The sequence below is a fragment of the Tenrec ecaudatus genome, chromosome 10 (genome assembly GCF_050624435.1).
Source record: "Tenrec ecaudatus isolate mTenEca1 chromosome 10, mTenEca1.hap1, whole genome shotgun sequence".
Taxonomy (NCBI): domain Eukaryota; kingdom Metazoa; phylum Chordata; class Mammalia; order Afrosoricida; family Tenrecidae; genus Tenrec; species Tenrec ecaudatus.
The window spans coordinates 139565765-139592309 of NC_134539.1; the positions used below are offsets into that span (position 1 = coordinate 139565765).

Consider the following 26545-nt stretch of genomic DNA (forward strand, 5'->3'; position numbering starts at 1 on the left):
TGCCACTTCTGACTTTCCTGTAATCAGCTTCAGCACTAGGTGACTGGAGGCAAACCCGAGAAGGAGTATTGTACGTTGAGAGTTAAATAAGCCCTTAGTGCTTTCAGTCCTGTCACACTGATTTTGATGTCAATACCTTTCCCCAGGTACTAAAAACTGTTCTGATGACAAATCTGCCAAAGGATCCACTTGCAGGATGATAGAATCAGAATGACTTCACCACTCCAATAGCGTTCACACGGCTCACAAGCTTATTACCAAATATGGTTGTCTGACCAGTGCCCAAGCCAGGCTGCTGAGGGAGGCTGCTGTGTAGGAACAGAGGGTATTGTTGCAATGAATGCCACCCTTCCCCGCCCTCTGCCCACACCGGCCCAGAAGTTAGCTGAGCTCCCCGCCTCAACGGAGGACCCTCTCTCACGGGCATTCTTCTCCAGGAGCATGGGGAGCCAGAGACCAGGGCCTCTGTCTAGTTTTCCTGCTGCACCTCAGTCTCCCCATTTTCCCACCTAAGGCCATCTAGACCCCCCTGGTTTTCATGCCACAAACTGACAGGCCCATTTGGCCACAGCAGTCCCCGAGAGCGCCACCCAGCAATGAAAATAGGCCACATCTTGAGCCCCAAACTCTAGTTGAAAACATTTCCGTTCCTACATTCCCACTGAGCTCAACTTACAAGTGGATATATGAGAAGAGATTGGGTGTCAGGTTCTTGGAGTACGCCGTGAAGCTTTATTTTGCAGTGTGAATGGGGTACAACTAAAATCTCAGTCTGACATTTCCTGGCAGCTGACTGGCTATGCCAGGGGTTTAAAGTTTGGGGAAAAGATGCACAGACCACAAGTGAATCTTCTAAACTGTATTTGGAACCGACGAAAGTTTTACATTGAACTGTACAGAACAGAATCAGCAACAATGATCTTTGGCACTGGAATGGGTAATTCTTTAGCCGTTCAAGCAATGTCCAAACTCGAGCCACACATTAGAAGACTGAATGAAAAGGTTCTTTTTTTAAAATTTAAATTATTCTAAAAAGTTGGAAGCCCTAGCTAAGTCTTTCAATACACAAATCCTACCTAACACTTAGTGCCTGAGGTAGAGACTTCTGTGAGAGATCTGTTAACAAAATACAATGGGAGGAACAAGGAGAAACATTTTCCATCGTGGAAGTATACAGCCAAGTTTCCTTGCCTGGTTCAACAGAAAGCCATCACCCCTGAATCGCAGCACTCCGGTTTCTAGAGAGGAACAGCGCTGAACTAGGACCTTCCTCTCTGGCTCCTTGATTCTGGGGTACTCTAGATGACTACCTTGAGAAATATGACTATTATTTGGGAAGATGCATGAACTCAAAACGGTAATGTCATTATTGGAAACAGCACTACTGTCACCCTAGCAACACATACAACTACCCTAGCACAGTCTTTTAAAGCGCTCCGTGACGGATGGCCAGAGTACGTGGGATGAGCACTCAAATCGCTGCAACGGTCCTGGCACTTGATGGTGATGCCGTTAGTCCACATGTAAGATGGCAGTCATCGCGGGAACCTTACTTCCCAGCTCTGTACTGAGTAGGCTCAGTTGTTTAACAGCCTGTGGGCTCTGCTATCTTCGGGTCACTTAATAGCATGACATGATTTTAGGATAAAAGACACATGCAGTTCTTTGGTGTCTCCGAAGAATCAGGATTTCACTTACAAATTCCTAAACTCCAAAGCTAAAGTGGACTTCGAGAGGGTTATCTTTTGAATACCTATTGCGCCTAAAACCTGGAACCTTCCGATCAAAATCACTGACACCTGTGTCTTGGACGCCAGGTGCTGTTCTTTACGGCAAAAAAGCCCTTTCATTTCCAACAAAGCGTTTCTTGATGCAGATTCAAGTGTGACAGACTTTGCCTTTTACTGAAGGCTGGCAGGCCAAAATATTCTCATGAATGAGAGAAGCTATCTTTAGAAGTAATGTCTCTTAAATGAGACAAAAAGCCTCAAGTATGGGCACGTCACAGGTACGACTTACAGGGATACCATCCAATTCCATCCTTGGTGTAAACCCACCAGAGTGCACATTTTAAACCACCACTGGAGCTCCGGTGACCAGTGCCACCTCACTACCATCGCAGTACCTAGTACTCGAAGCGCCAAGCTCAGGTAAGTGAGCAACACGAGTGGGCTTTCATCATCTGTTACCAGAGGCCCTTTCTACTTCACTGACACCTTTGAGAGGGAAGTGGTTCTGAAACCTCGAAACAGTTCTGCCTAATTTCCTACCGCAAGACCTGTATCTAACGTTGACTCGCCCCTCCCCGCCCATTTAAAGATAGTGTCCCTTAACAAGCATATCGGGGGGATGATTCCAAAATTGTGGGAACCACTTTCTGGTGGCAAAGCTCATTAGTTGAGAAATATCCTTAGAAAAATAAACTTTTTCAAATGAGCAAATACAGAAACATGTGTAACCGAATCACAGGCAAAGGCAAGGCACATTAATACTAGGGACAATGTAATCGAAACGTTCCCTTCACATTTAAGGAATCGATTTCAGCCCTTTTACTAATCTCTTCTGAATAATAGATTTTAACAATGAAGAGCGAAGGACATCTTGCATTAGAATAAACCAAATAGGATGTTCAGGGACACCAACTCAGTGTCCACTGTGCCCCGATCTAGCCTGGGAAGACCTAAGCCCTCCTCGTCTGACTGAAGGAGAGGCAAACACACCAAGACCGAGCACGCCTTATGTGGCAATTTAAAACAGAGTAGGGATTTTGATAGGCTGGGCGGGGGGTAAGGGTAGAATCAAACCCAACCTAAAGACTTTGTGGGCGTTTCAGAACTGGAGCAATGCTTTGTGCTTATGATATGGACATCGCCAGAGCCCATGTCCTTCATGTCGGTCTGTAACATGCCATTGGAGGGAAACGGGTCTGGCCAACTCGTGTGTGGGGAGGCTAAAAGAAAAGAACTGGGCAATAAACTTTAATAAGAGACTGAAAACAAATTAAAAAGTGGGCATGTGCACATGGGTGTGTGTGTGTGACGTAAGAGACTATTTTTCTTGTACCTTAAGATGCTGAAGAAAAAAAAAAACTGAAGAGTCTTTCAGACACAAAAGACAAAACTTCTCATGAGAATAGGCCATGAGGAAATACCAGGGGTGCTGTGTATAGAAACGAAGAGGATGCTCTGGCTCCAAATGCCTTTGCCTGGCTCCTCCTAGAATTTCTGCTTGACTCCCTCCCCACCACTCTCCAGTACTCAACCTGTCTGGGGGCAAGTCCACTCTGCTTTCCTTCAGGCTCTGAGCAGATGGATGTCAAGTATGCGTGTGTGTGCGTGTGCGCGTCTATCTTCTATCCTTCCATTAAGACATCTATTTAAAGCTCTAGAGAGAGAAGGTAGAGAGCTAAATGATAAATTCAAATGTTCTATCATTTTTGGGGTGGGAGTGTGTGTAGAAGAGAGAAACAAAAAGAAAACTGAACAAAGTACCCTGTCCTCAGATTCTCTTGACTAATAGAGAACTGACGCCTTAAAATTTAAAACATAACCCCCGACCCCCCAAGAAAAGCCTCAGTATTTCAAAGCTAGAGGTGGGCTACATCAGCTTTCTGGTGAATGTGAGACACACCCCGCCCAAACAAATGTTCCTGGGTGGCACAAAGGCCCCCCCCCCACTTTACAGTCTTACCAAGCTTTTCCTTGGACACTCACTAACGGTGGGAGTCTATGTGAGCACGATCCAGAGAGCAAGGCTTTCCAACGTACTACGCGGTTGAAAATGGCAACTGAATAACCGGAGCGTCGTGTGGATAGTAACACCTGTCGGTGACACACAGATATGCCGATAGGAGTACATGGTATCCCTCTCCTTGGCTCTATTTGCAGGAAGGATTCCCAGATCAGAAACCCACACTGGCACTAGGCAAAGTTCCACGGTAGATTATTAAAAAACAAGGAATTTGGACTTCGGCTTAGGCTTTCTGCCGTGGCAGTGCAAACAGCTTTGAGTATTCTTAGCCTACAAGGGAATTTTGGCATTTCTAATGTTAACATATAAAAAGAAATATCCATCATAGGCTTAGGAAACCAGTGGAGGTTCCGGCCGGATAAGAGACTTAAGGCAAATCCAGCAGGCCCTCAACTACTCCTAACCACGCCCATTGGGGGCTCCAATCATGGAAGTTGTTACTCCAGGCCTGACTTCCTCTCTGGGAAGGAAAGCGTAGTATCACGTTACGGAGGTTCTTCACACTGCTACCAGTTTAAGGGGCTGGCAGGAGACTTTGTGTTATCAAGTTCTGATAATAACACAAGTTACATATACACCATCCAAGCACATATTGGCAATGCTTGACATTTAAAGAAACCCTGCTATGATTCATGTATCTCCTTTAAAAATATCAATAGGTTATAAAAACCTACTGTCAACCTAGACAACTCCCGGCCCAAGATTGAGATTCAAAGATTTCACAAACGAAATACACACCCGACCTCATTCTCCTGTGGTTCTTCCTACCAAGAAAATAAAGCAGATTCTTCCTCCTTGCCCTCCTTACACATGGGGGCCCTTCACTGCAACTCAGGAGGCACTTGGATTACGTGGAACATCTACGAAAGCTCTAAACCCAGAGTAGAAAGCAAGAACACTAGCCTAATAGGCATGACCTGTGGGTTGTACTTTTCCCCTTTAATATAAAAGTATAACTACAGCAGTCCAATGTACAAATACAAAAAACAAAAATTTCTCACACTAAAAAAATGTACCATAATACTGTACATACAAAAACTGTTCAACGGATGATTTAAATATATCTGTTCTTTTCCAGAGCTGGAGGACACACGTGTAAAGTTCCACCACTGTGTTATTGCTGAGGACATGTGCCCGGGGACACTGTGTTTCCCTCTCCACCCACCACCCGCCCGCACCCCAGTCCCGCCTTCAGAGTCCCCTGAGCCAAGAGCATCCCTGAAGAGAACCAGACCAAGTGGTTACTCAATGGAAGTCACTACTCAGTGAGCCGCTGCTTACCATCAACTGGGAAACGCACGGTTTCAGGCCAGCGAAGATTAAATCCAGACGGAGGTCTTTGCATCCCCGGATTTGCTACTGGCACTGCTTTTGTTAGACCCAGCTTTGGATCCCGCTTTGGCTTTTTTTTCCCGGGGGCCATGGGGGTTGTTTTGGTGAGTGTAGGCCTGAATTGCAAGATCCAAGCGTTCCTGAGCCGTTCTGATCTCCCGCTGAAGAGACTCCAGGTCTGCGGGCAGGCTCTCCTCGTGGCTGCCGTACTGCTGCTCCTGGGCGATGTTGGCCTTGTTTTGCTTGTAGGCCATCTTAGCGTTGGACAGCTCGGTGTACTGGATTTGATCTGGTTTGACGGCAATGTTATAGCCAGGGGGAGCAGATGGTGTATTCCAAGTGAAAGGATAATTATAAGCACCCGGCTCTTCCAGTTCCCTCCTTCTACTGTTTAGTGAGTCTCGAATGGTCCCAAACCCTAAGTGAAGCATCTCCCAAACGTTCAGTAGCAGGCAAAGGCCTGTCACGCCGTACATGATCAGAAGGAAGATGGTCTTCTCAGTAGGTCTGGAAATAAAGCAGTCTATTTTATGTGGGCAAGGACGTCTACTGCACACATAAAAGGGGTGCACTTGGAAGCCGTACAGAAAATACTGCCCTATCAGAAAACCCACCTCAAACACGGTCCTTGCCAGCAACTGCAGCACATAGATTTTCATGAGCCCGTCATCCCGAATCCGTCGGCGGCCATCATGCTTGGGCTTAGGCTGGGTCTGCTCCTTGTTTTCTTTCTCACTTTCTAACTCCATTTCTGGGTACATCATGGGGTCCTCCTCGTGGTCCTCCTCTGTTTCTTCCAGAGCCCGGTGCTGTTTCCACCGCATAGCGTAGGGTTTGCTCCGCGCTGCCTTCTTGTCTGCTTCCCCATGCTCCATTTTGGCAATCTTATGGATGGCGTAGCCCAGGTACATCACCGAGGGGGTGGCCACCAGGATGATCTGGAACACCCAGAAGCGCACATGGGACAGGGGTGCAAAAGCATCGTAGCAGACGTTCTCGCAGCCTGGCTGTTCCGTGTTGCACACAAATTTGCTTTGCTCGTCGTAATAGATAGACTCTCCCCCTACAGCCGTCAGGACGATCCGGAAGACGATCAAAATGGTGAGCCAGATCTTCCCCACAAAGGTGGAGTGGTTGTGGATCTCCTCTAGCAAGCGGGTCAGGAAGCTCCAGCTCATGGTGATGGGCTTGGTCTGCCCTGGTAGAAACGGGGAAACAGCAACAGAAAAGTCAACACACGTGAAGACTGTAGTCATTTAATTTGCTATGTATGTTCTTTCTAGGAACCACTAATCTGCAGGCATAAAACCTAACTTTAAGGGGTGCCTCTTCCACCCAGACCTGGCACGTCCGTCACCGAGAGCGTAGGGGCGGAGCTCCTAGTGGAAAAGGTGGCTGGTCCCGTAGTAATGCACTTTAGAAAACACTTCCATTTGGGAACAGGTGGCAACACAGTGTCGCGAAGATGAGGAGAGAGCACAGTTGCAAATAACCGACAATAACAAAGAGTCAGAAAGGTACCAGGATGGCATTCATTTTGTAGCTAAGCTGCATAACATCGCAGATTCTAAAATTCCGGCTTTGCCCAAAATCCCATAGGGAAAGTATACAACAAATACAGACCTTTGACTACATAGAAGACTTTATTAATTGTATTTCTGTATTTATTTACAGTAGGTATTAAAAAACATTTGCTGGATTGAATAGGGAGGACATTAAATCCAATCAAGAGGAGAAATCATTGAGAACTTTGTTCCCCATTGAAATAATTTTGAAGGAGTTTGTACTGAGACAACCCTACTAAAATCTACCTAAATACTGCATGGAAAACCCCAAACCAGATTCTCTCCTCCTCACCTCTCCCCCAATTTATTTCTAGGTAATTTACCAGGACCACAAAGTAAGTTTAAACACATTTTACCTGTTATCCAGAATCTCTGTTACCCAGACGTTTCTTAGAGAACTGATGTTTTGCTGGCAACGTTTCCAGATTCCCTCTAGGTGAAGGGGAAAAAAAAGGCCATAAGCTTCTTCCCACAGAAAACAAAGAATCACCAACATGCCATTTTCTGGAACAAAGTTTTCTATGTATCACAGGAATACATGGGGAGACAAACAGACTTGTCTCCCCTAAATCCATGTGGTGGTGAAATATGTAAGCGTGACTTTAGAGATCCTTAGGTCATTGTCAGTCTACGAAAATGTGACAGGAAGCTGAGTCACTGGTAGAAATCTGAGGCGGAGGAACTATGGCACCTATAGGAAACAGCCAAGACGGAAGAGCCCGAGCTAACTTGTCCCAGGTCACCGATGTCTTGTGAAAGCCTTCCTCCCCTGCGTGCCTGAGCCCACACTCATCTGTGGAGCAGCCAAGATGTCTCACGGGGGCGGGAGCAGCCGGCCACTCCAGCTGTTGAGCTGAACACCAACAGCTGGCTCTCAGTCCCCAGGCCATCCTCTCCGAGTGGCGGATTTACAGATTCAACTGCTCACAGAAAGTCAGAGGGGAAACACCTGGATTTCTGCTGCGTAACAACAACGTGCCGGATTATCACTGCTCATTACCCAGGACATCGTTTTCCACTACCCAATTTTGAATAAGCCCTGGACTAGATTTATCCATACTATCCCAACTCTGTTCATTTACTATTTATTAATTTAACAAACCAGTTGAAGGCAGTTCTTGAATGGTATGTTCTCATAGTAACTTTATTCTCAGTTTAAGACAGAAAAAGTGGAGCCATCTCCAAGCGGTCAGTCGGGTCCATTCACCCGATTCACACTGACTGGGTTTGGTAAAACAGGTGGTGCAGACCTCTATCTAATGTGCAGGTGATGTGACCTGGCCCCACGTGTCTCCAGCTCAGCTCTCTAAATGAGCTCACCACTGTATCTCCCTGAATAGACAAGTTAGGAAACCACAAAATATGTAGTGCCCATTCATGAAGTAAGCCATGCTTACAACACAAACCTCCGTAATTCACACCCACAAGTTCCCTGAAGGCTCAGATTTCTCCCAAACCAACACATCACAAGCATTTCTTCCAAAGCCTGGAATTCTATTTATCCCACTAAGCCCAAATCATGAAAGTGAAATCGCTAATGAATGAGGAGACGCATCTTCTAGATCACTGGTTCTCAACCTGTGGATTGCCACCCTTTGGTGGTTGAACGACCCTTTCACAGGGGTCACCCGATTCATAACAATAGCAAAATTACAGTTGGGGGGTCACCACCACATGAAGAACTGTATTAAAGGGTTGCGGCATCAGGAAGATTTGAGAACCAGTGTTGTAGACCTTCATCTCCACCACAGAACGGGTATCTTTTTAACTTAGTAGTCATTGATATGAAAGAATTTCAACAGATCAGCATATCATACTAAACGGAAAATACAATCATTCTGAGAGATTGGTGATAAGCTCCTTAGAACTTATGTACATTACAAAGTAGCCCAGTTATGATGTGAGTACTGGTTTTCTAGGGCATGTTAAGGGCCACAGGACCCTGTGCCTGTACCTTGAAGCACCCCTGGACTGAGGACGCCCCACGACTGGTGCCCCTGCCCACACTATTCCAGCTCTACCTTAATACGGGCTCTCTGAATAGTGGACGCACAAGGACTGTTTTGTTCTCTTCCTCCCTCTCAATGTCATTTTATTGTGAAAACGTTATTAAAGCAAACAAACAGAAAGGCCCGCAATCGCAGCTCCTTGAAAATATTTTGATTTCCAAAATTCCCTTTCAATTTTTGTTGATACAAACACTCTTTCTGAATGTAAAATGGCACTAATTTTCAAAGCTGCTTAGGAGTGAAAAGGCTGGCTTATATCTGTTTATTCATATTTATTTTTGTATAAATGTGTTTAGAAACTTAACTCACAAAATGGGTGACAGGCAATTTCTTTTTATAAAGCCTCACAAGCTTCCTAAAACGAATGCTTGGATCTAGAGAACTCAGGGGGTTCTCCTGATGCTCTTCCCTTCCCTCTCCTTCTGGTCCCCAAGTGCCCATTCTCGCTCCTGGTGGAGTCACCCCTGGATGATGGCGGTGACCTGGGAAACATTTTCAAACTACTCACCCCACCCCCTTCTAGGTGGCTCATCTCCCCACCTCCCACACACTGCAGCTATACATTAACAAATTAAGAGAATGGCTTAAAATGCCAGAGAGCAAGGTTCAACCTGTGAGGAGTGTGTGTGTATAAATCATCCTAAGAGGAAAACTAAACTGAACAGAATGGTGAGTTCTGGGGCTAGTATTTCTAAGCAGAATGAGGATAGCCTCATTGAGGAGGGTAGCTTGTTACCTGAGGCACCAAGTTTCTTTCTTTTGGTCTGCTACTAAAAGTGGAAAAACAGCCCCAATGATACAGGGGCCAAGGACTTGGCTGCCAATGGAAAGGCTGGCAGTTTGAGCTCAGAGGAGAAAGATGTATGTGACAGTCGGCTTCTGTATTTACAGTCTAAAAAATCTTGTGGGGCAGTTCTGTGTCCTATTCATAGATAGGTTACAGATCTCACCCCCCACCACAAGGGCAACCCATAGGTGAATTGTACTCTTTCGGTCACTACTTTATAAATAGGTTTACTTACAGAAGCAGAGAAGTCAGAGGGCTGTGTTCTGAGTTTCAGGATCTTGATAATAAGCAAAACCATTTGGCTTTCCTACTTCTACAAACAGGAGGGGAAACCTGTTAGCTATATATGAGCAGAAAATGACACAGGCGCATGTGACAAGCTGGTAGGGACATGGCAAGAGGGCAAGAGGCCTTTTGTACTAGGAGAGCTCCAACTGATATATGTGTCCGTTTACTTAATATCTTTGTGAATGTGTCCTTAAAGCTTTGGCTGAATTAATCTCTAGGGAAACTCTAGGAAGAGGATTAGGCCATGAGAAATATGCATCTCCTTGGCTCTTGGTGCTGACAATCAGGTTGTCAAGCTGGCAATGCAGGGCAAGGAGGAACTGTAACAAGGTTCCACCTCAACCTTGTCAGCACTGTCTGTTATGCTGTTTTTACTAGATGCCACATTGTACTTCAAAAATATGTCCATGTGTTTTTAATACTGCAGGATACACACTTTCCCCCTTTGTAAAGTGTCTATTTCTATCCCTTTGCCCACCCAGCTTCTAAGATACTCTTATTAACAGTGGAAGTATTAGCAATTTGATGTGAAATAGAAAGAAATACCTTCTCAGTTTATTGATGTCTTTTAGATATATGTACACATATTTATATGTTAAGTATAGAGGTAGCAGACGGACATTTGGCCTCTACTCAAGTACTCCCTCAACTTTGTTCTAATAACCTGGCACTCCATGATGCTCACCTTCCCGACACTAGTGAAGACAAAATGTGTCCTTAAGCAAATGTGAAGAAAGCTGATGGTACCCGGCTATCAAAAGATACAGTGTCTGGGGGGGGGGGTGTCTTAAAGGCTTGAAGATAAACAAGTGGCCATCTAGCTGAGAAGCAACAAAGTCTATGTGGAAGAACCACACCAGCTTGTGTGATCAAGAGATGTCAAGGGATCAGGTATCAAAGACCCAGAACAAAAAAAAATCTTATAATTGTGAATAAGTACAGGTGTGGAGTGAGGACCCAAAGCCCATCTGCAGACAATTGGACATCCCCTTACAGAAGGGTCACAGGGAGGAGATGAGCCAGTGAGGGTGCAGTACAGCTCTAGTAAAACACACAACTTTCCTCTAGTTCTTAGATGCTTCACCCCACTGCCCCCATGATCCCAATTCTACCTTACAAATCCAGCTGGACCAGAGCGTGTATACTGGTCCAGATAAGAGCTGGAAACACAGGGACAAACCCTTCAGGACCAATAATGAGAGTAGTGATATTAGGAGGGGAAGGGAAAGAGGGCGGGGAGAAAGGGGAAATCAATCGCAATGCTCTACGTATAACCCCCTCCCAGGGAACAACAGAAAAGTGGGTAAGGGCGACGGCAGTCAGTGTAAGACATGAAAAAAAAATTGTCAAGGGTTCATGAGGGAGGGTGGTGGAGGGGAAAAAATGAGGAGCTGATACCAAGGGCTCAAGTAGGTAGAAAATGTTTTGAAAATAACGATGGCAACATATTTACAAATGTGCTTGACACAATGGATGGATGGATGGTGATAAGAGCTGTAGGAGCCCCCAATAAAATGATAAAAAAGTAATCCTTTCTAGGGTGGCTGGCCCATTTTTAGAAAATACAATATATATTTTTTGTTTACATGAAAAATATCCCATATACTAAAGCAAGTCAAGTTTGCTTATATAACTTTTATTGGACAAAGATAAAATGTTCTATTTTTAGTCTATTTTCCAAGTAACTGAAGTTACAAATCTTGTCAAAGAAGAGTATTTTAAAAACTAGCTGGCAGCTGATTCTGGGAACCCAAGTGGAAAGCGAATCTTGAGAATGATGAGGGCAACGAATGTATGTGTGCTTTACACAACTGATGTATGTATGGATTGTGATAAGAGTTGTATCAGCCCCAATAAAATGATTTTTTTAAAAAAAACTAGCTGGCATCAACCTGGTAAAAAATTATTTGATTCCAATTCTTCTGTATCTGAAGAATGTTCTACAAGGTCTCTCTTAACAAGATCAAACCAAAGGAGACTATTTTTTCTGTAGAGTGCATCGGATTTTTGTGAAGAAGAAAACACCGTATTTGGTTTATCTCAGGAGATAGATTCTATTTTTAACTCACTTTGAAGACTAGGAACTGCGGTCTAGAATGCTATAGCAACTCTGCACAGGCAGCATATGAATACAGAAAAGGGGACCCTCCTTTTCCTCTCCAAGAAGCCTGCCCTCACACATTCCCATGCCAATATTAGCATTCTGTCCATTAAGAAAAAGTTAAGAGCACCTGTCTGATCAGCTATAATACTAGTTCCTGGCAGTAAAATTAAAGCCCGAGCTCAGGGTGCCGAGTGGTCTCCCGTGGCTCACAGCGACCCTGTCTGTGGACTTGAGGCTGTCAGCTTCACAGGAGCAGCAAGTCCCATCTCTCCCCTGTGGGGCTGCAGACTCTGGGTTAGCAGGACAACCTATAAGCCACCACACCAAGCCCTTCTCAATTCTTTGTGCCTCTGGTGCCTAGTGCCCCGTCCAGGGCACAAAAGGAGATTAATGTGTGCGTGCTATAATGAACTTCAGATCTTGAATACGTTTGCAGAAGTAGAAAATTACATGAGTACAGCCTATTACAGGGCAGAATACAATGAACGGTACAAAAGAAGTCCAACGCATAAGAAATACATGGAGAAGAGAAAGAGATGAATTCTTATGGAGGAAAAAATATGAAAGCTTAAAAAAGCCATGTTAGGTTTATTGTTGAAGGCCAGGGGTCTGTGAAACAGAGACAAAGGAGATGGAGACAATTGTGAAAAAAAAAGGGGTCCACGAAGTCCTAGACTGGAACATGAGAAACTTTTCTGGAAATTGGAGGGTGTTAAAAGCACCCCGAGGAGCCTGAAGTTACAGTGTGTCACCAATAATGACAGGAGTCCTGGTGGCACAGGGGTTAAACACTCCACTGCCCACCCGGTGGTCGGTGGTTAGCCCCACCATGTGCCCATCATTAAGAAAAAGACGCGTGCTCCGAGAGCACAGCCTTTCCAGTTCTATGGGGCAGGTCAACTGTCCCACAGGATCACGTGAATTAGAAGTGGGAGAGCAAACAAATCTGTCTGGGAAGAAGCACACCCCAAACGCTCCTTGGAAGAGGATGGTGCGACTTCATCTCACATGCTCTGGATGTGTTATCTAGAGGCATCTGTCCCTGGAGGGCATTGGGCTTCCTGAGGGAGATTCAATGAAGAGGGAATATCCTTAGCAAAGTGGCTTGCTATAGTAGCTTCAACCACAATCTCAAACACAGCAACATGGTAAGGATGGCATGGGGCCAGGCAGTCTTTCATTGTGTTATGCTATGCACTCGGGGTTGCGATGTGTCAGAATTGACTTGATGACTCCAAACTGCAACAATGAAGAGTCACTGGGTCTAATAAAGCTATGTTTTCTAAATGCAGCCTGCAAGTCATCTTCAACAGTATTCGCTGGAGTATGTGTTGATACTGCTGATTCCCAGGCCCTACCTAGCCCAAACTTCCACTCCCAGGTCTATTTGAATTAGAAGTTAACCAATTTTCTTTGGTTAGGCATTTGTTTATAATGGTATACTTTTATCCCTTTGTATAGTTCACCAATTACAGATTTAGGATACATTTCTACAAGAAATGCTGGGTCAACAGCTGAGTGAATTCTGAAAATATTTTGTGTTAATAAGAAAAGTCAACCTCTTTGTCCATCAATCCTCAAAAATTCTAAAGCTCTTGACACCTATGACCAAATTCCCTCTCCAAAATGCTGGTTCCTACTTATCTTCTACCAGCAGCGTACAAAGGGCTCGGACGTAAGGACAATGGCGAGGATGGTAGGGTTTCGCTCTGTTGTGCACGGGTTGCTATGAGTCAGAACCAACGGTACCTAATAATAATAGTAATAGTAGACAATGAGAATACTGGACTTTTCACTCCTTCATCAATGGCTTTACTGTATTTTTAATAAAGAAGATTTGGTTAATCTGTGTTTCAACTATTAAGTTCTAGACTAAAATTCAATCATGAAATTAAAATCTGTCAATCATCAAGCTTACAATCTATGTCTAGATTTGTAAGAAAATTTAACTTAAAAAATTACAATTGTATTCACAAGGTTTTTAATGAATGTACATGCTACTTAACAGAGGAAGTCAACTGGAAAAATCTGTTAAAATTAAACATGAAATATTTCATAGTGCTGTGTCTTCGCAGGGAATGCCTTACTCTCAGTTTATCGGATTCATTTTTTTCCATTACACACTCTTTACTATCAAGCTGGGCACAAAAGCTAACCCAAAAATATCACTTTCACATACACATCACTGGGAAAGTTCCTTTAATGGGCTCATGTAAAACAGATTCTCAAGACTTCCGATCAACAACTAAAAAAAAAACAAACACCATAAAGGGGGTTCCCCCTGTCCATTTCCCCCACCCTGTCCATGTTTTATGCTTGCTAAACATCAGGGAATTAAGAATTTTAAACAGTCAGTGCTAATCTAAATGTATTATAAATGCAAATAGATAAAAACAAAGTTTTAATCTCCTAAAACAAACAAAAACTCAAGAGAAAAACGGTTTTTGCAATCATTTCTTTTCTCAATTAAAAAAAAAAATCAAGGGCAAACGGAAAAGGACATTTGAGAAAATTGACTCTCCCAACCTTGAAATTGTGAAGCTAAGAAAGAGGAAGCCCCAGAGACTATTCCCAGATCTGATCCAGGAGCTTCTGGAATATTAAGTCATTTCACATGGATGCTCTCAGGTTAGCTGATTTCTAAGGTCCCTCCCAGCTCCGGCATTTGATGAAAAAGGCAGAGTGCAGGCGTCCAACAAGTGACAAGTTCTGTGAAGCTAAACCCACCCTGTGAGGGGAAGGGAAGAACTGTCACAACAGCAGAGAAATGAAACGAACAGAACCCAACAAGGCATTTCCCCAAACAGTCATGTCAGAAAAACTGTGGGTGACCTGACGTAAATGAAAAAATTTCAAAAGTTGACTCACCAAGATTCCAAAGAAAGGAGCTATTTGGGCATATGCTGAGATATCCATTAAGAATCCCATTAGTGACTCACCCCCTGAATGAGACTGCTTTGTGTGCAGAGAAGGAATCAATTAAAGGGTTTACAATGTTTTGTTTAACTGGAATATATTAAATGGAAGTTAATTCTGCATGAGCGATAATAGATGCTTAATAACTAGCTAGTGACAATTTCTAAGCAAAAGCCATTATGGCAGTTAACTAGCAAACAGTAATCTATGTATTACAAACATGAAAACAAGGTTTTCAAAATAGCTCCTGACTATGGGCAATACTTGTGACACAAAATACAATTTATTGTGAACCAAATGATAAAATCTAATGGAGGCAAAGTATTTTAAAATCTTAGTTCTCAAAAAAAAAATCTTAGTTCTCGTAATCTACAAGAAAACAAAACACACTATTGTGGGCTTAAGTGTCAATTTGTGCTGGCAAGAAGCCATTCTATTTGCATGTTAAGAACCTTTAGGAAGCAGCTGGAGAGAGATGGGTGGGGGGGGGGAGACCTAGGATAAAAAACATCCATGCACCTCACATCTTAAGTGGTATTGTCTTCATGCAAAAGGACAGTCTCTTGGTACACTATACAACACAACCTGAGACTAGGCCAGACAACTGTTCTGAACAGTGCAGTCAAGGACAATATACATGGCTGAGGCCAAAGGCACAATACTTCCAAGGCAACTGGGGGCAGATTCACAACACAAAATACACTCACGGTGAGTGTAGTCCGGTCAAGCCGTTCTGGGAGGCATCTTGGCACTATTTTACCAAGAAATTTATGACATGTTTATGTCCTTTGATTGGTAATTCTATACCTACAAACTTACCCTAAATAACTGCCCAACCAAAACCAATTTTAACAATTGATGGCATAGTCTCTCAGAAGGGAATACTGTATGACCATGACATGTCTTCTTTTAGAACAGAGATCATGAAAATCAATGTCTACAATTACACAGAAGCGGAAAGTAAACTGTGGTGGTGTGGGGCTAGGATGGGGGTGGTGCCGGGAGAGAGGAGAGGCTGCTGATCCTATGTGGTGTCTTGTGGGGAAAGATGAAAATGCTCTACAATGGTAGTCGTGATCGGTGCACACGCGTTGAATACATGAAAAACATTTAACTAACTTTTAAATGAGTGAATTAATGGTATATGACTATTTTAATAAAACTGGTTTCCAAACAAATGTTTTAGATGCCAGTGAAGTGAGACAATGAATGGCAGCAAATGGGAACCAAGGCTTTGCACCAGTTTGGTCATGACTAATGTATCGAAATAAGAACCAAGCAGAATTTGTAAAATGTGAGTGTACTACCATGCTGATCAGAATGGGGAAAATGATGAGTCAAGCCCCGCAACCAGCATAGTGGGCTCTTTCAGGAGCTTGATGCAGGCAACGGAACGTGTACTGAGCAACACACGTTCCCAGTGGTGTGGCTGACCACCACCTCTGAACAGTCAGCCATTGTTCCTGATTCCGTCATTCAAGAGGTCTGGTTGCTAAATAACTCACACACTGTGCATATTTTCTAAGAGGGAGAAGAGGTTTCGGGGTAGGGGGGTATCACACCATAATTTCCCCTCTTCCATTTCTTGTTATAGCACCCATTTAACACATTTGGGCCTATTCCAGTTTTGCCACGAGCAAACCGTAAGAAGGGGTTCAAAGCCCTGTGGGAAACACCGGCACCATCTAATACAGGTGTGCTTACTAGTGCCAGCTGTGGGACTATTGCCAGCGAACTTCCAAAAGAAGCATTCCATCTGGATTTTTGATAGGAAATCAGATCAAAGCATGAGACATACCAAAAGAAAAAAAGAAATGCTAAGTGCCCAGTTCCACCAAAGTGCACAAACTGAATATATCTCTGCAACCAGAAAGGAACTCCAGAAGAAACCTCACTGATCATCCGAGGTACCATCATGCGTCCCTCACTCTTAAGGAGGGACCCAACATGCCCCACCTTTAACACCAGAAACCAGAAAATACCCAAACCCACTGGCACTGAGTTGATTCCGCTCATAGGACCCCTACAGGACAAAGAACTGCCCACAGGGTTTCCAAGAATACAAAACTTCATGAGAACCGATAGCCTCATCTTTCTTCCTCAAAGTGATTGACTAGTGGGTTTATCGGATGACCCTGGGGGTTAGCAAACCAATGCTGATCCCCACCCCCACTAGGCCACCAGGGCTCTTTGTAATCCAAGGCAGGATTTCATGACACTCTGAGCCTTTCTTTGTCAGGGTAGGGAGGCTGTCCCTGGCATTGTAGGCCCTCGCCCACTAAAACTCAGCAGCACCTCACCCCCAGTTGTAAGGACCCAAGCTGTCTCTAGATATTGGCAAATGTCCCTTGGGGGACAAAACTGCCACCCTCCTCTGTTTAACTTGTTTTTGAACCTTTACATAATAAATGGATTCTCTCGTTGGAAAAAAGAATGCTCCTATGTATGGCGTCTATTGCTCACCATGAGTCACTTATCTGGCTACCCGATGCTCTAGTTTGCTCACTGTCTTTATAACTGTACCAGTTTACTCATTCCATTCCCAATGGGCTTTCCAGCAGTTTCCAGCTGGGGTATTACAAATAATGGTGCGATGAGCATCCTACTCACGTCTTTGGGCGAACACATTGATGCATTTCCGTTAAATACCTGGAAACAGAATTGCTAGACCATAGCACAGACACACGGCAGCAAGTAGTTGTATCAGTTTATATTCCTATATATTTGTAACTAATAGGAAGACAAAACCACCAACATTTAAACCATATCAAATGAATAAGGTCTGCCTGTTTGTGACCCATCTTAGAAGAATATTTCAATCATTTGGGAAAATGCATACACAGCGATTAAAAGACAAACCCACCATTACACAGATGGCTATGGGTGAAATGTCTTTAAACACTTTTCATGATTTTCCACAATTAACACGTAATGATGGAGTTAGCACCAGTCCTGACAGATTTTAAAAGGTCAGGCAGAGAGAGGTCTGCAGATCTTTTATGGTCAACGCATGCTTCCTACTGTACTAGCTTCCCTCCTCTTATGACAAGGATTTCCCTTCCCTTTTACAATAATTCTCTTCAATAAAGTATTTCCATGAGGATGGAGGGAACCGACTGGGTAGAAAATGTATGGTATTTGCATACATTAATTAAGATCTAATTAAGTAATGGCGATATTATACTGAGACCTTGCTATAGTCCTGGTCTCAGTGTACACAGGATGAAATGACCCCAGGGGACCTTTGCTACAGTTACCGCACCCCCCTCAGATACACAGGCACAAGACAGAACTTGTGTATGCAAAATTCCATCTCAGATTCAAACATAAGCAGGTAAGGTGAGAAGATAATTTTTCCCCCTAGTTTATTACAAAATTTCAAACAAGTTTTATTCCCATACAATTCAGACACTGCCTTTTTAAATGTACACATGGAGTATGGCTCTTCTTTTTTGATGGAAACAATAACTTATGCCATGTCATGAAGACACTGAGTGACATTACTGGTAATGGGCAGCTGGGAGAACCACAGCAGGGCATGGGCTTTCCCTCTGTCCTCAGGCCCTCTGTCATGGGGGCAGCAACACTTGGGTGTGACTTTCCGTTCCTGGCACACTCAAGTCTGTCCCCTTTCACCTACGAAGTGACTTAGACCTACCAACCAAACAATAGTCTTGATGTCCCTGTTCCCTGGTCTGCAGCCAGCAGGGCTTCCGTTAAGATTAAACCCAAACCCACTACCATCAAGTTGATTCTGACTCACAGTGGCCTCTGTAAGACAAGTAGAGTTTCAAAGGCTGTGGATCTTCACAGAAGCATCTGCCACATCCTTCTCCCTCAGAGCAGCTGGAGGGCTCAAAGAGACCACCTTTCAGTTAGCAGCCAAGCATTTAATCACGGTGTCACTAGAGTCCCTTCATTAAGGCGACCCCCCAAAATCCCCTACAAGCAATTCTACTTTCTAACACACAGGGTTTACCATGGACAGAACAGACTGGATGGCAGCTCGCAATACTTTTATTTAAGAAACGTGTGGTAAAAAATGTATTTGAGATCTAACACCAGACTAGTCTCAAGGAGCTGGCAATTAAAGATGTCCCAAATGTTCAACTCTTCCAACATGCCATTTTCCCTTGATTTAACTCCCTCACATCCCTGGTTTCTGTAATCTGCTCCAACATCCCACAGAACCTCACGAAACTTTAGGGAAATGTCTCATGTAGTTGCGGGTCCCTAAATTCGAAGGTCAAGCAGAGGCAAGTCAAATGCAGGGTTCAGAGCCAATGTCCAAAAACCAGAGCAGGTCTTCTTACTTCTACCAAAGCTGTCAGGATACAGAGGTATGGCGTCTTTGGTGGAGGTGTGGATTTTGTCTTTCAGTGGACCATACACCCTCAAGAAAACAAGGACAGTGTCTTAAATCACATTATCTAGTAAAGTCATGTCTTAATCCCACCCTAATCTTATCCATTAGCAGAACAGAGAAAGCTGTCCAAACTGGGGTACGGCCCCAGGGGTAGAGTCCAGAATTATAATACATTACTTAGGGAATTAGGACTAGGAGGGCCATATTAATTAGCTGCAATTCAAAACTGATTATTAAAACAACTACCCAAAACTTAGCTGCCTTTCCACTACAACTGAGTTTTATTGCTTGATATGTGAAAAAGTGAACAGGAAAAAAGAGAAATCATACTTCCTGTCCTAAAATCACCGTTTCATTGTCTCTCCTTCTTATCAAATGATTCTTCTGCTAAGACTGTTTGAAAAAAGAAAAAAAAAGACTGTCCATGAGATTCAGTACTAGAAAAACCCAACCTTTCTAGAAAAATAAAAGTACTAATACATAGTCCTATATAATTTTAAGTCAAGTAATAATCTATTAAACTTTATAGCTTTGAAGGTCAACCAAACTGGTATCTAACACCACTTTTTCAAACACTGACCTCAACTCCGTTTTCCCATCTCAGGAAACAATGTTGGCATTTACTCCACCACCCCCAACTTTTATTGTGAATTAGGCGAGGGTTTACATAGCAGATCATCATTTTTACATTCAACAACTTATCACACCTCCCAATGGTTTGCCTAGTTTCCCACTCTGCCTTTTACAAAACAGTGGTCTCATATGAATAGTTGCTCTTTTGTGAATGACTAACTTCACTCAGCATGTCCTCCAAACGCATCCATGTCATGCACTGTTCTCTTAACAACACACAGCACTCCACTGCGTGCTTGTCCATTCTCCCGTCGACGAGTTTTAGGCTGTGTGGCGAGTGCTAGGATGAACACGGTGTGCACACATCTGTGCTGTGTCCCCTCCTTCTGTAAGGTGTAAGCCGAGGAGCCCTGTCGCTGGGTCATATGGTACCTCTATGCCCATGTGAGAAGATGGCACGCTGATCTCCGCAGTGGTGGCTGTTTCCTTTTGCAGTCCCATCAGCCTTGCATGAAAGTCAAATCTCTCCACATGCCTTCTGGCATTTGTTCTATTTCCCCACTGCCCCTCCCCCTGGCATTTCTTCCGCTTTTTTGAACTGTGCCATCAGTTCTGGGGCAAGGGGGCATCTCATCACTGTTTTGATTTGCATCTCTTGAATAGCTAGTGATTATAAGCATTTATTCCATGTTCGTTGGCCACCTTGGTGAACCGTCTGCTCATGTCCTCTGCGTTGGCATGTACTTTCATGAACTTACTAAGACCAGATAACCATTTTCCCAGGTAAGATAAAAGGCAATAATTACCCTTTTAGAGATCCCTGGTGGTGCAGTGGATTACATGTGGGCTGCTAACCACAAAGTCGGCAGTTATAATCCATTGGGTTCCCTCAAGAGAAATATGAACGCTTCTGTCTCGGTGAAGATTTACAGCCTCAGAAAACCAAAAGGGCAGTTTTACTATGCCCTAGAGCAGCAGCTCTCAACCTGTGGTGGCAACCCCTTTTGGCAGAGTGGTGGTGGGGTAGTGGTGTCAAACGGCCCTTTCACAGGAGTTGCCTAAGACCATCAGATTTAGGAACCAAGACACTGCTCCTCTATCTGTCTCCAAGCGAGTCCACATACATGCAGATACGCCCACATACGAGTAACCGGTATGAAAACTGTTACCCATGCTACGCCATGCTTCAAGACAAAATTTCATTTATTTGTAATTAGAAATATATATTTCACAATATATAATTACATATTGTTTTGTGATTAATCACCATGCTTTAATTATGTTCAATTTGTAACAAGGAAAATATACATCCTGCATATCAGATACTTACATTACGATTCATAACAGTAGCAAAACTAGTTATTAAGTAGTAACAAAAATAATTTTATGGTTGGGGGGGTCACCTCAACATAAGCAACTGTAATGAAGGGTCTCGGCATGAGGATGGTTGAGAACCACTGCCCTAAAAGGTCGCTCACACTCACTGTCATGGAGTGCGTCTATGCCAACTCACAGTGACCCTCCAGGGCAGGGTAGAACTGGCCATGTGAGTTTCCTACAGTTAACTCTAACACTTTCAGGGGCAGAAAGCACAGTCTTTCTCCTGGGGAGCAGGCTGGTTGGGTTTCAAACTGCTAACCTTGCAGTTAGCTGTCCAAGTTGTAACCTCTACACCACTAGACAGTCTCTATAGGGTCACGAAGAGTCACAACCGACTCAAATGGGAGTGAGTTTTGTTTTCTATTTCTACGAAGAACATTCTAAAGAAATCTATTACTATGGAGTCAATTCCAACTCAAGGCAACCCTATAGGACAGAGTAGAAGTGCCCATCGGGTTTCCAAGGTTATTGTCTTTAAGGAAGGACCCATGATGGCACACTGGGCTAAGCATTGGCTGCCACTCAGGGAAAATCAAACCCTCCATTCAGCAGGAGAAAGAAGAGGTTGGTTGTCTGTTCTCATAAAACAGTGGTTGCTCAACCTTTCTAAGGCCGCGACCCTTTAATACAATTCCTCATGTTGTGGTGACCCCCCCAACCATAAAATTTGTGTTGTTACTTCATCACTGTGACTTTGCTAGTTATGAATTGAGTGACCCCTGTGAAAGGGTGTTTGACCCCAAAGTGGTCACAACCCACAGGTTGAGAACTGCTGCCATAAAAGATTTGTCCTGAAACTCTAAGGTGCAGCTCTACCATGTCAGATCAGGTCAATTAGTTGGAATCCACTCAAGGGCAGTGGGTAATCTTTATGGAAGAAGATTGCCACTCCGGGAGAGGCTCCAACCACCAATCTTGGTTAGTAGACAAGTGCTTTAACCAGGGCACCACTCGGGCATTTTAAGAGCATTCTAACTTGGGTTCAAAATATGAAGACCACTTGAAATTTCTTATTAAATTAGTAATGGTAATTAACTGTTAACCCAAATAAATCTATTCCATAGAATACTCTGCAAATCAGCATACCGTATATACTCATGTACAAGCCAAGTTTTTCAGCACATTTTTAATGCAGTGTTTGTGGTAGAATTACGTGCCTCGGCTGACATTCGGGGCAGCTTATACGCAAGTATATACATTATATGATCTCCTTCCCAGATATACCTCAAGTCACAAACATACTTTTTCCACCTTTTCTGTGTTCTAGAACGATAATGTTTGATGTCAGACACATGATTTGATTCTTAAAAAACAGAGACACTCCTACCACTAACCACCTCCAATCCCCAAGAATGTTTCAAACTCAGATACTTTCCTCCCTGTGAAAATCTGAAAGGGGTACGTGTTTGAACTAGACAACTAGTAATACCAAGCTTTCCTTTGGTAACACGCACACTGAGTACTGAATTGGAATGAGGTCAAAGTTGTTTCAGTGAGCTAAACAAATTCCCTTTCACAAAGTACTTATGACCTTTCTCAAACATTTTCTGTACAAATTCAAGATAACCTAATCAACCAGATCTTTACAAGTTAAGTCATAGAAAGGAACACTTCTGATAACACTGCCATTACCAGTTGCCAGTCGATCCTGACTCATGGCAACTCTGGGCTTTAGGTTCCAAAATTGTTATCTGCAAACAAAACTGCTGTATCACCCACATCCACCACAAGACACTTAAGGTCTTACAAATTCACATACTACTAGTACTGAAAAATCATGGAGACCAGAGGTCCCCAACCTTCCGAGTCTAAGAATCCATAAGTAAAAGATTTCCTGCAGCTCCACGTAAAGATCACCATTACTATAAGTTGGCAAACTTTATAGGTGAGCCTATATTTTATTAATCTCAACAATAGCATCTACACATACATTAGAAGAAGTCATACATATATACAAGATGTTACTTATACAGTTCACTAAAATTACCTGTCTGGATTCTAAGGTTACATTTTGATTATTGTGCAGGGCCCACTGTTGGACACCATGGTGTAAGTCTAATACCATCTCATTTTATTGAAAAAGACACTGAACATCAAGATTAATTGCTTAAAAATCACACAACTAGTTAACTATAAAATCGAGACTATATATTTCAGGCTCTAATCTGATGTCTGGTTGTTTTTCTTTCTTCTATACAATGTGGGTTTAGTGTTCAATTTTAAGGCTATCAGAAAATCTCTGAAAAAAGTTATAGTAATACATAAACAATGTAACTGATTAAAAGATCCCATTTACAGTAGCACAAATGGATCAAGTATTTAAGAAAAAATCTAACATGAAATATACAAATTCTAAAGGATAAACTTACAAATACTGCCAGCAAACAATAAAGATTTAAACAACTAAAAGAACATTCTGGGGAGAAAATTTTTTAAAAAGGAAAGCGTAATAAATATGTAGCCCCCAAGTGTAGAAATGTGCTCCACAGCGTTTTCAATGGTGAATTTTTCAGTAGATCACCAGGCCTTTCCTTCACAGTGCTTCTGGGTGGACTGGAACCTCCAACTTGAGTTAGCATCTCACTACATGCTAATAATCATTTGCATCGCCTGGGACAGCCAGTGAGGCCCCATGGTGGTGTGGTGGATTATGCATTGGGCTGCTAACCATAAGGTCGGCAGTTTGAAACCACCAGGCACTCTGTGGGAAGATGAGACTTTCTACCATCAGTGAATAGATTCTGCATCATGGCAACCTACTGCTCCCTAGGGTTTCTGAAGCTGTAAATCTTCATAGAGGCAAAAGCCCTCATCTTTCTCTCACAGGGCTCCTTCAGTCATTTATAAAGCAGAACCCCACCTGTCTTTGAGGCAGTTAGACATTGAGGACAGAACAGAATTGTTCCAACCTAAGAGTTTCTAGGCTATAAATCTTTATGGGAAGAAGCAGCTTCATCTTTTCCCTGAGGGACAGTGAGTGGATTTGAAATGCTGACCTTGTGCTTAGCAGCCCAATGTATAACTCACAATGCCACCAAGGCTCCCAATAGACTATCAGTTCTTCCAAAACATATATTCAGTCTTGTATATTTTCATTACTCTTCCAGAAACTTCCCAACCATTCTTTATTCACTTCTCTTGTTTTAGGTTTGAGATTAGTTTGACAAGTTGCAAAGAAATTCTACTGGCATATTAAAAAATCAAAATTGCATTACACTTTAGATTAACAGAATATTAGTTCTTCCAAAATTAATCTGAAATTTAATACAATCTTGATTTTTTTAAATGCCAGTAGGATTCTCTGAAACTTGACACAGTGGTGCCAAACTTATCACAAAAAAATAGTAAGCATGGTTGGGGAATTTCTAGAAGGGCAATGAGGGCATAACAGATCCTTCAGATTGATGTGACACAGGGCTGTAATCATTGTAAAAGTTGAGACTGATCCAAAGAATGACAGGCCACTGGAAGGAGACTGAGCAGACAAACAGCAAACTACTCCATCAGTGGTGAACTGCTTATGCATAGCCATCTGAAAAAAATAAAGTTGGATCTCTCAATTTCAAATGAAGTAAAGGTTTAAAATAAAAACAAAATTGTAACAATTGTAGAGGAAATGTAATTAAAAAATAATCTGAGTAGAAAAAGCTTTTCTAAAATGACACAAAACCTAGATGCCAAATGAAAGGAATTACACATTCAATTGCAAACTATCTAATTTCTGGAAGGCAAACAAATATCCCATCCCAAAACAAAAGACTTTGAACAACTCAAAAGACATACAACATGTTTTGAAACAGCTGTAGTTCTTAAGACAAAGAGAAGTTAGTTTTTTTAAAGGAATTTATTTTAACATTAAAAAAAACCTAAAATCTGAGAAGCAACAAAACCCACATGGAAGAAGCACACCAGCCTGTGAGATCAGGAGGTGATGATGTGATCAGGTATCAGGCATCAAAGAACAAAAAATCCTATCATTATGAATGAGGGGGAGAGTGGAGTGGGGGCCCAAAGCCCATCAGTAGGCAACTGGACCTCCCCTTACAGAAGGGTCTGGAGAAGAACCAATCAGGGTGCAGTGTAGCAACAATGAAACATAAAACTTTCCTCTATTCTTTAATGCTCTCCCCCGCCCCCACTATCATGATCCCAATTCTACCTTACAAATCCCGCTAGACCAGAGAATGTACACTGGTTCAGATAAGAGCTAGAAACACAGGAAATCCAGGGCAGATAAGCCCCTCAGGACCAATAATGAGAGTAGGGATACCAGGAGGGGAAGGGAAAGGTGGAGTAGAAAGGGGGAACAGATCACAATGATCTACATATAACCCCCTCCCAGGAGGGCAGACAACAGAAAAGTGGGTGAAGGAAGACATCGGAGAGTTTAAGACCTGACAAAATAATAGTAATTTATAAATTATCAAGGGTTCGTGAGGGAGGGGAGGTGGAGATGGAGGGGAAAAAATGAGGAGCTGACACCAAGGGCTCAAGTAGAAAATGTTTTGAGAATGATGAGGGCAACAAATGCACAAAAGTGCTTGACACAATGTATGTATGTATGTATGTATGGATTGTGAGAAGAGTTGTATAAGCCCCTAATAAAATTATTTAAAAAAAACTAACAAATCCATAATAAAAAGACAACATGCAAATGTTCAATGGTTATGAAGGGACAGTTCCCAGAAAATATAAATAGCCCTCAATATAATATGTAAAGATAATCTGACTTGTAATTACAAGTTTGCAAATTAAAGCTTCTGATATACTATTTTTCACTTATCCAACTGGAAAATAAAAGATTTGAAAATAGATCAGTGGCAAGGACAGGGATACAAGAGGATTCTCAAGCACTTACCTTACAGACATGCACAGTACTGTAAGGCTATTCACCGCAGCACTGGGCGGGACAAGACCATGTCTGTCAATCAGAACTGGGTAAACATATTACAGCACATTGAGTAGTAAAAAGGAGAATCCTGGTGGTGCAGCGGCTAGGCGCTCGGTTTCCAACTGAAAGGCTGGCAGTTCCAGCCCACCAACCACTCCGAAAGAGAAGTACAAGCCTACTTCCTTAAAGATGGACCGAAACTCCCTGCTGTCGAGTTGACCGATTTGTAGTGTCCCTATAGGACAGTGTAGAACTGCCCATGGGGATTTTTAAGGCTTTAACTTTAAAAAAAAATCATTTTATTTGGGGCTCGTACAATTCTTATCACAATCCATACATACATCTATTGTGTCAAGAACATATGTACATTTGTTGCCATCATCATTCTCAAAACATTTGCCTTCTTCTTGAGACCTTAATATCTCCTGCTCATTTTCCCCCTCCCTCCCCACTCCCCGCTACCTCATGAACCCTTCATCATTCATAAATTATTATTTTGTCATATATTACCCTGTCTGACGTCTCCCCCACATTCTTCTCTGCTGTCTCTCCCCCAGGGAGGAAGCTATACGTAGATTCTTGTA

The 26545-nt window shown here is 42.9% G+C and overlaps 1 protein-coding gene across 2 annotated transcripts in view; it reads right to left on the reverse strand.

Annotated features, from left to right (window-relative positions):
• Positions 1-844: 844 nt before the first annotated feature.
• GJC1 (gap junction protein gamma 1) overlaps positions 845-26545 on the reverse strand; it is a 37552-nt gene continuing 11851 nt past the window's right edge. For both annotated transcript variants that reach the window (XM_075561966.1, XM_075561965.1), the window contains exons 2-3: positions 7004-7079; positions 845-6280 (exon numbers count right to left, since the gene is read on the reverse strand). In XM_075561966.1, the coding sequence (XP_075418081.1) occupies positions 5070-6260 (1191 nt within the window). In that variant the 5' untranslated portion in view covers positions 6261-6280; positions 7004-7079 and the 3' untranslated portion in view covers positions 845-5069. The remainder of the gene's footprint in view (positions 6281-7003; positions 7080-26545) is intronic.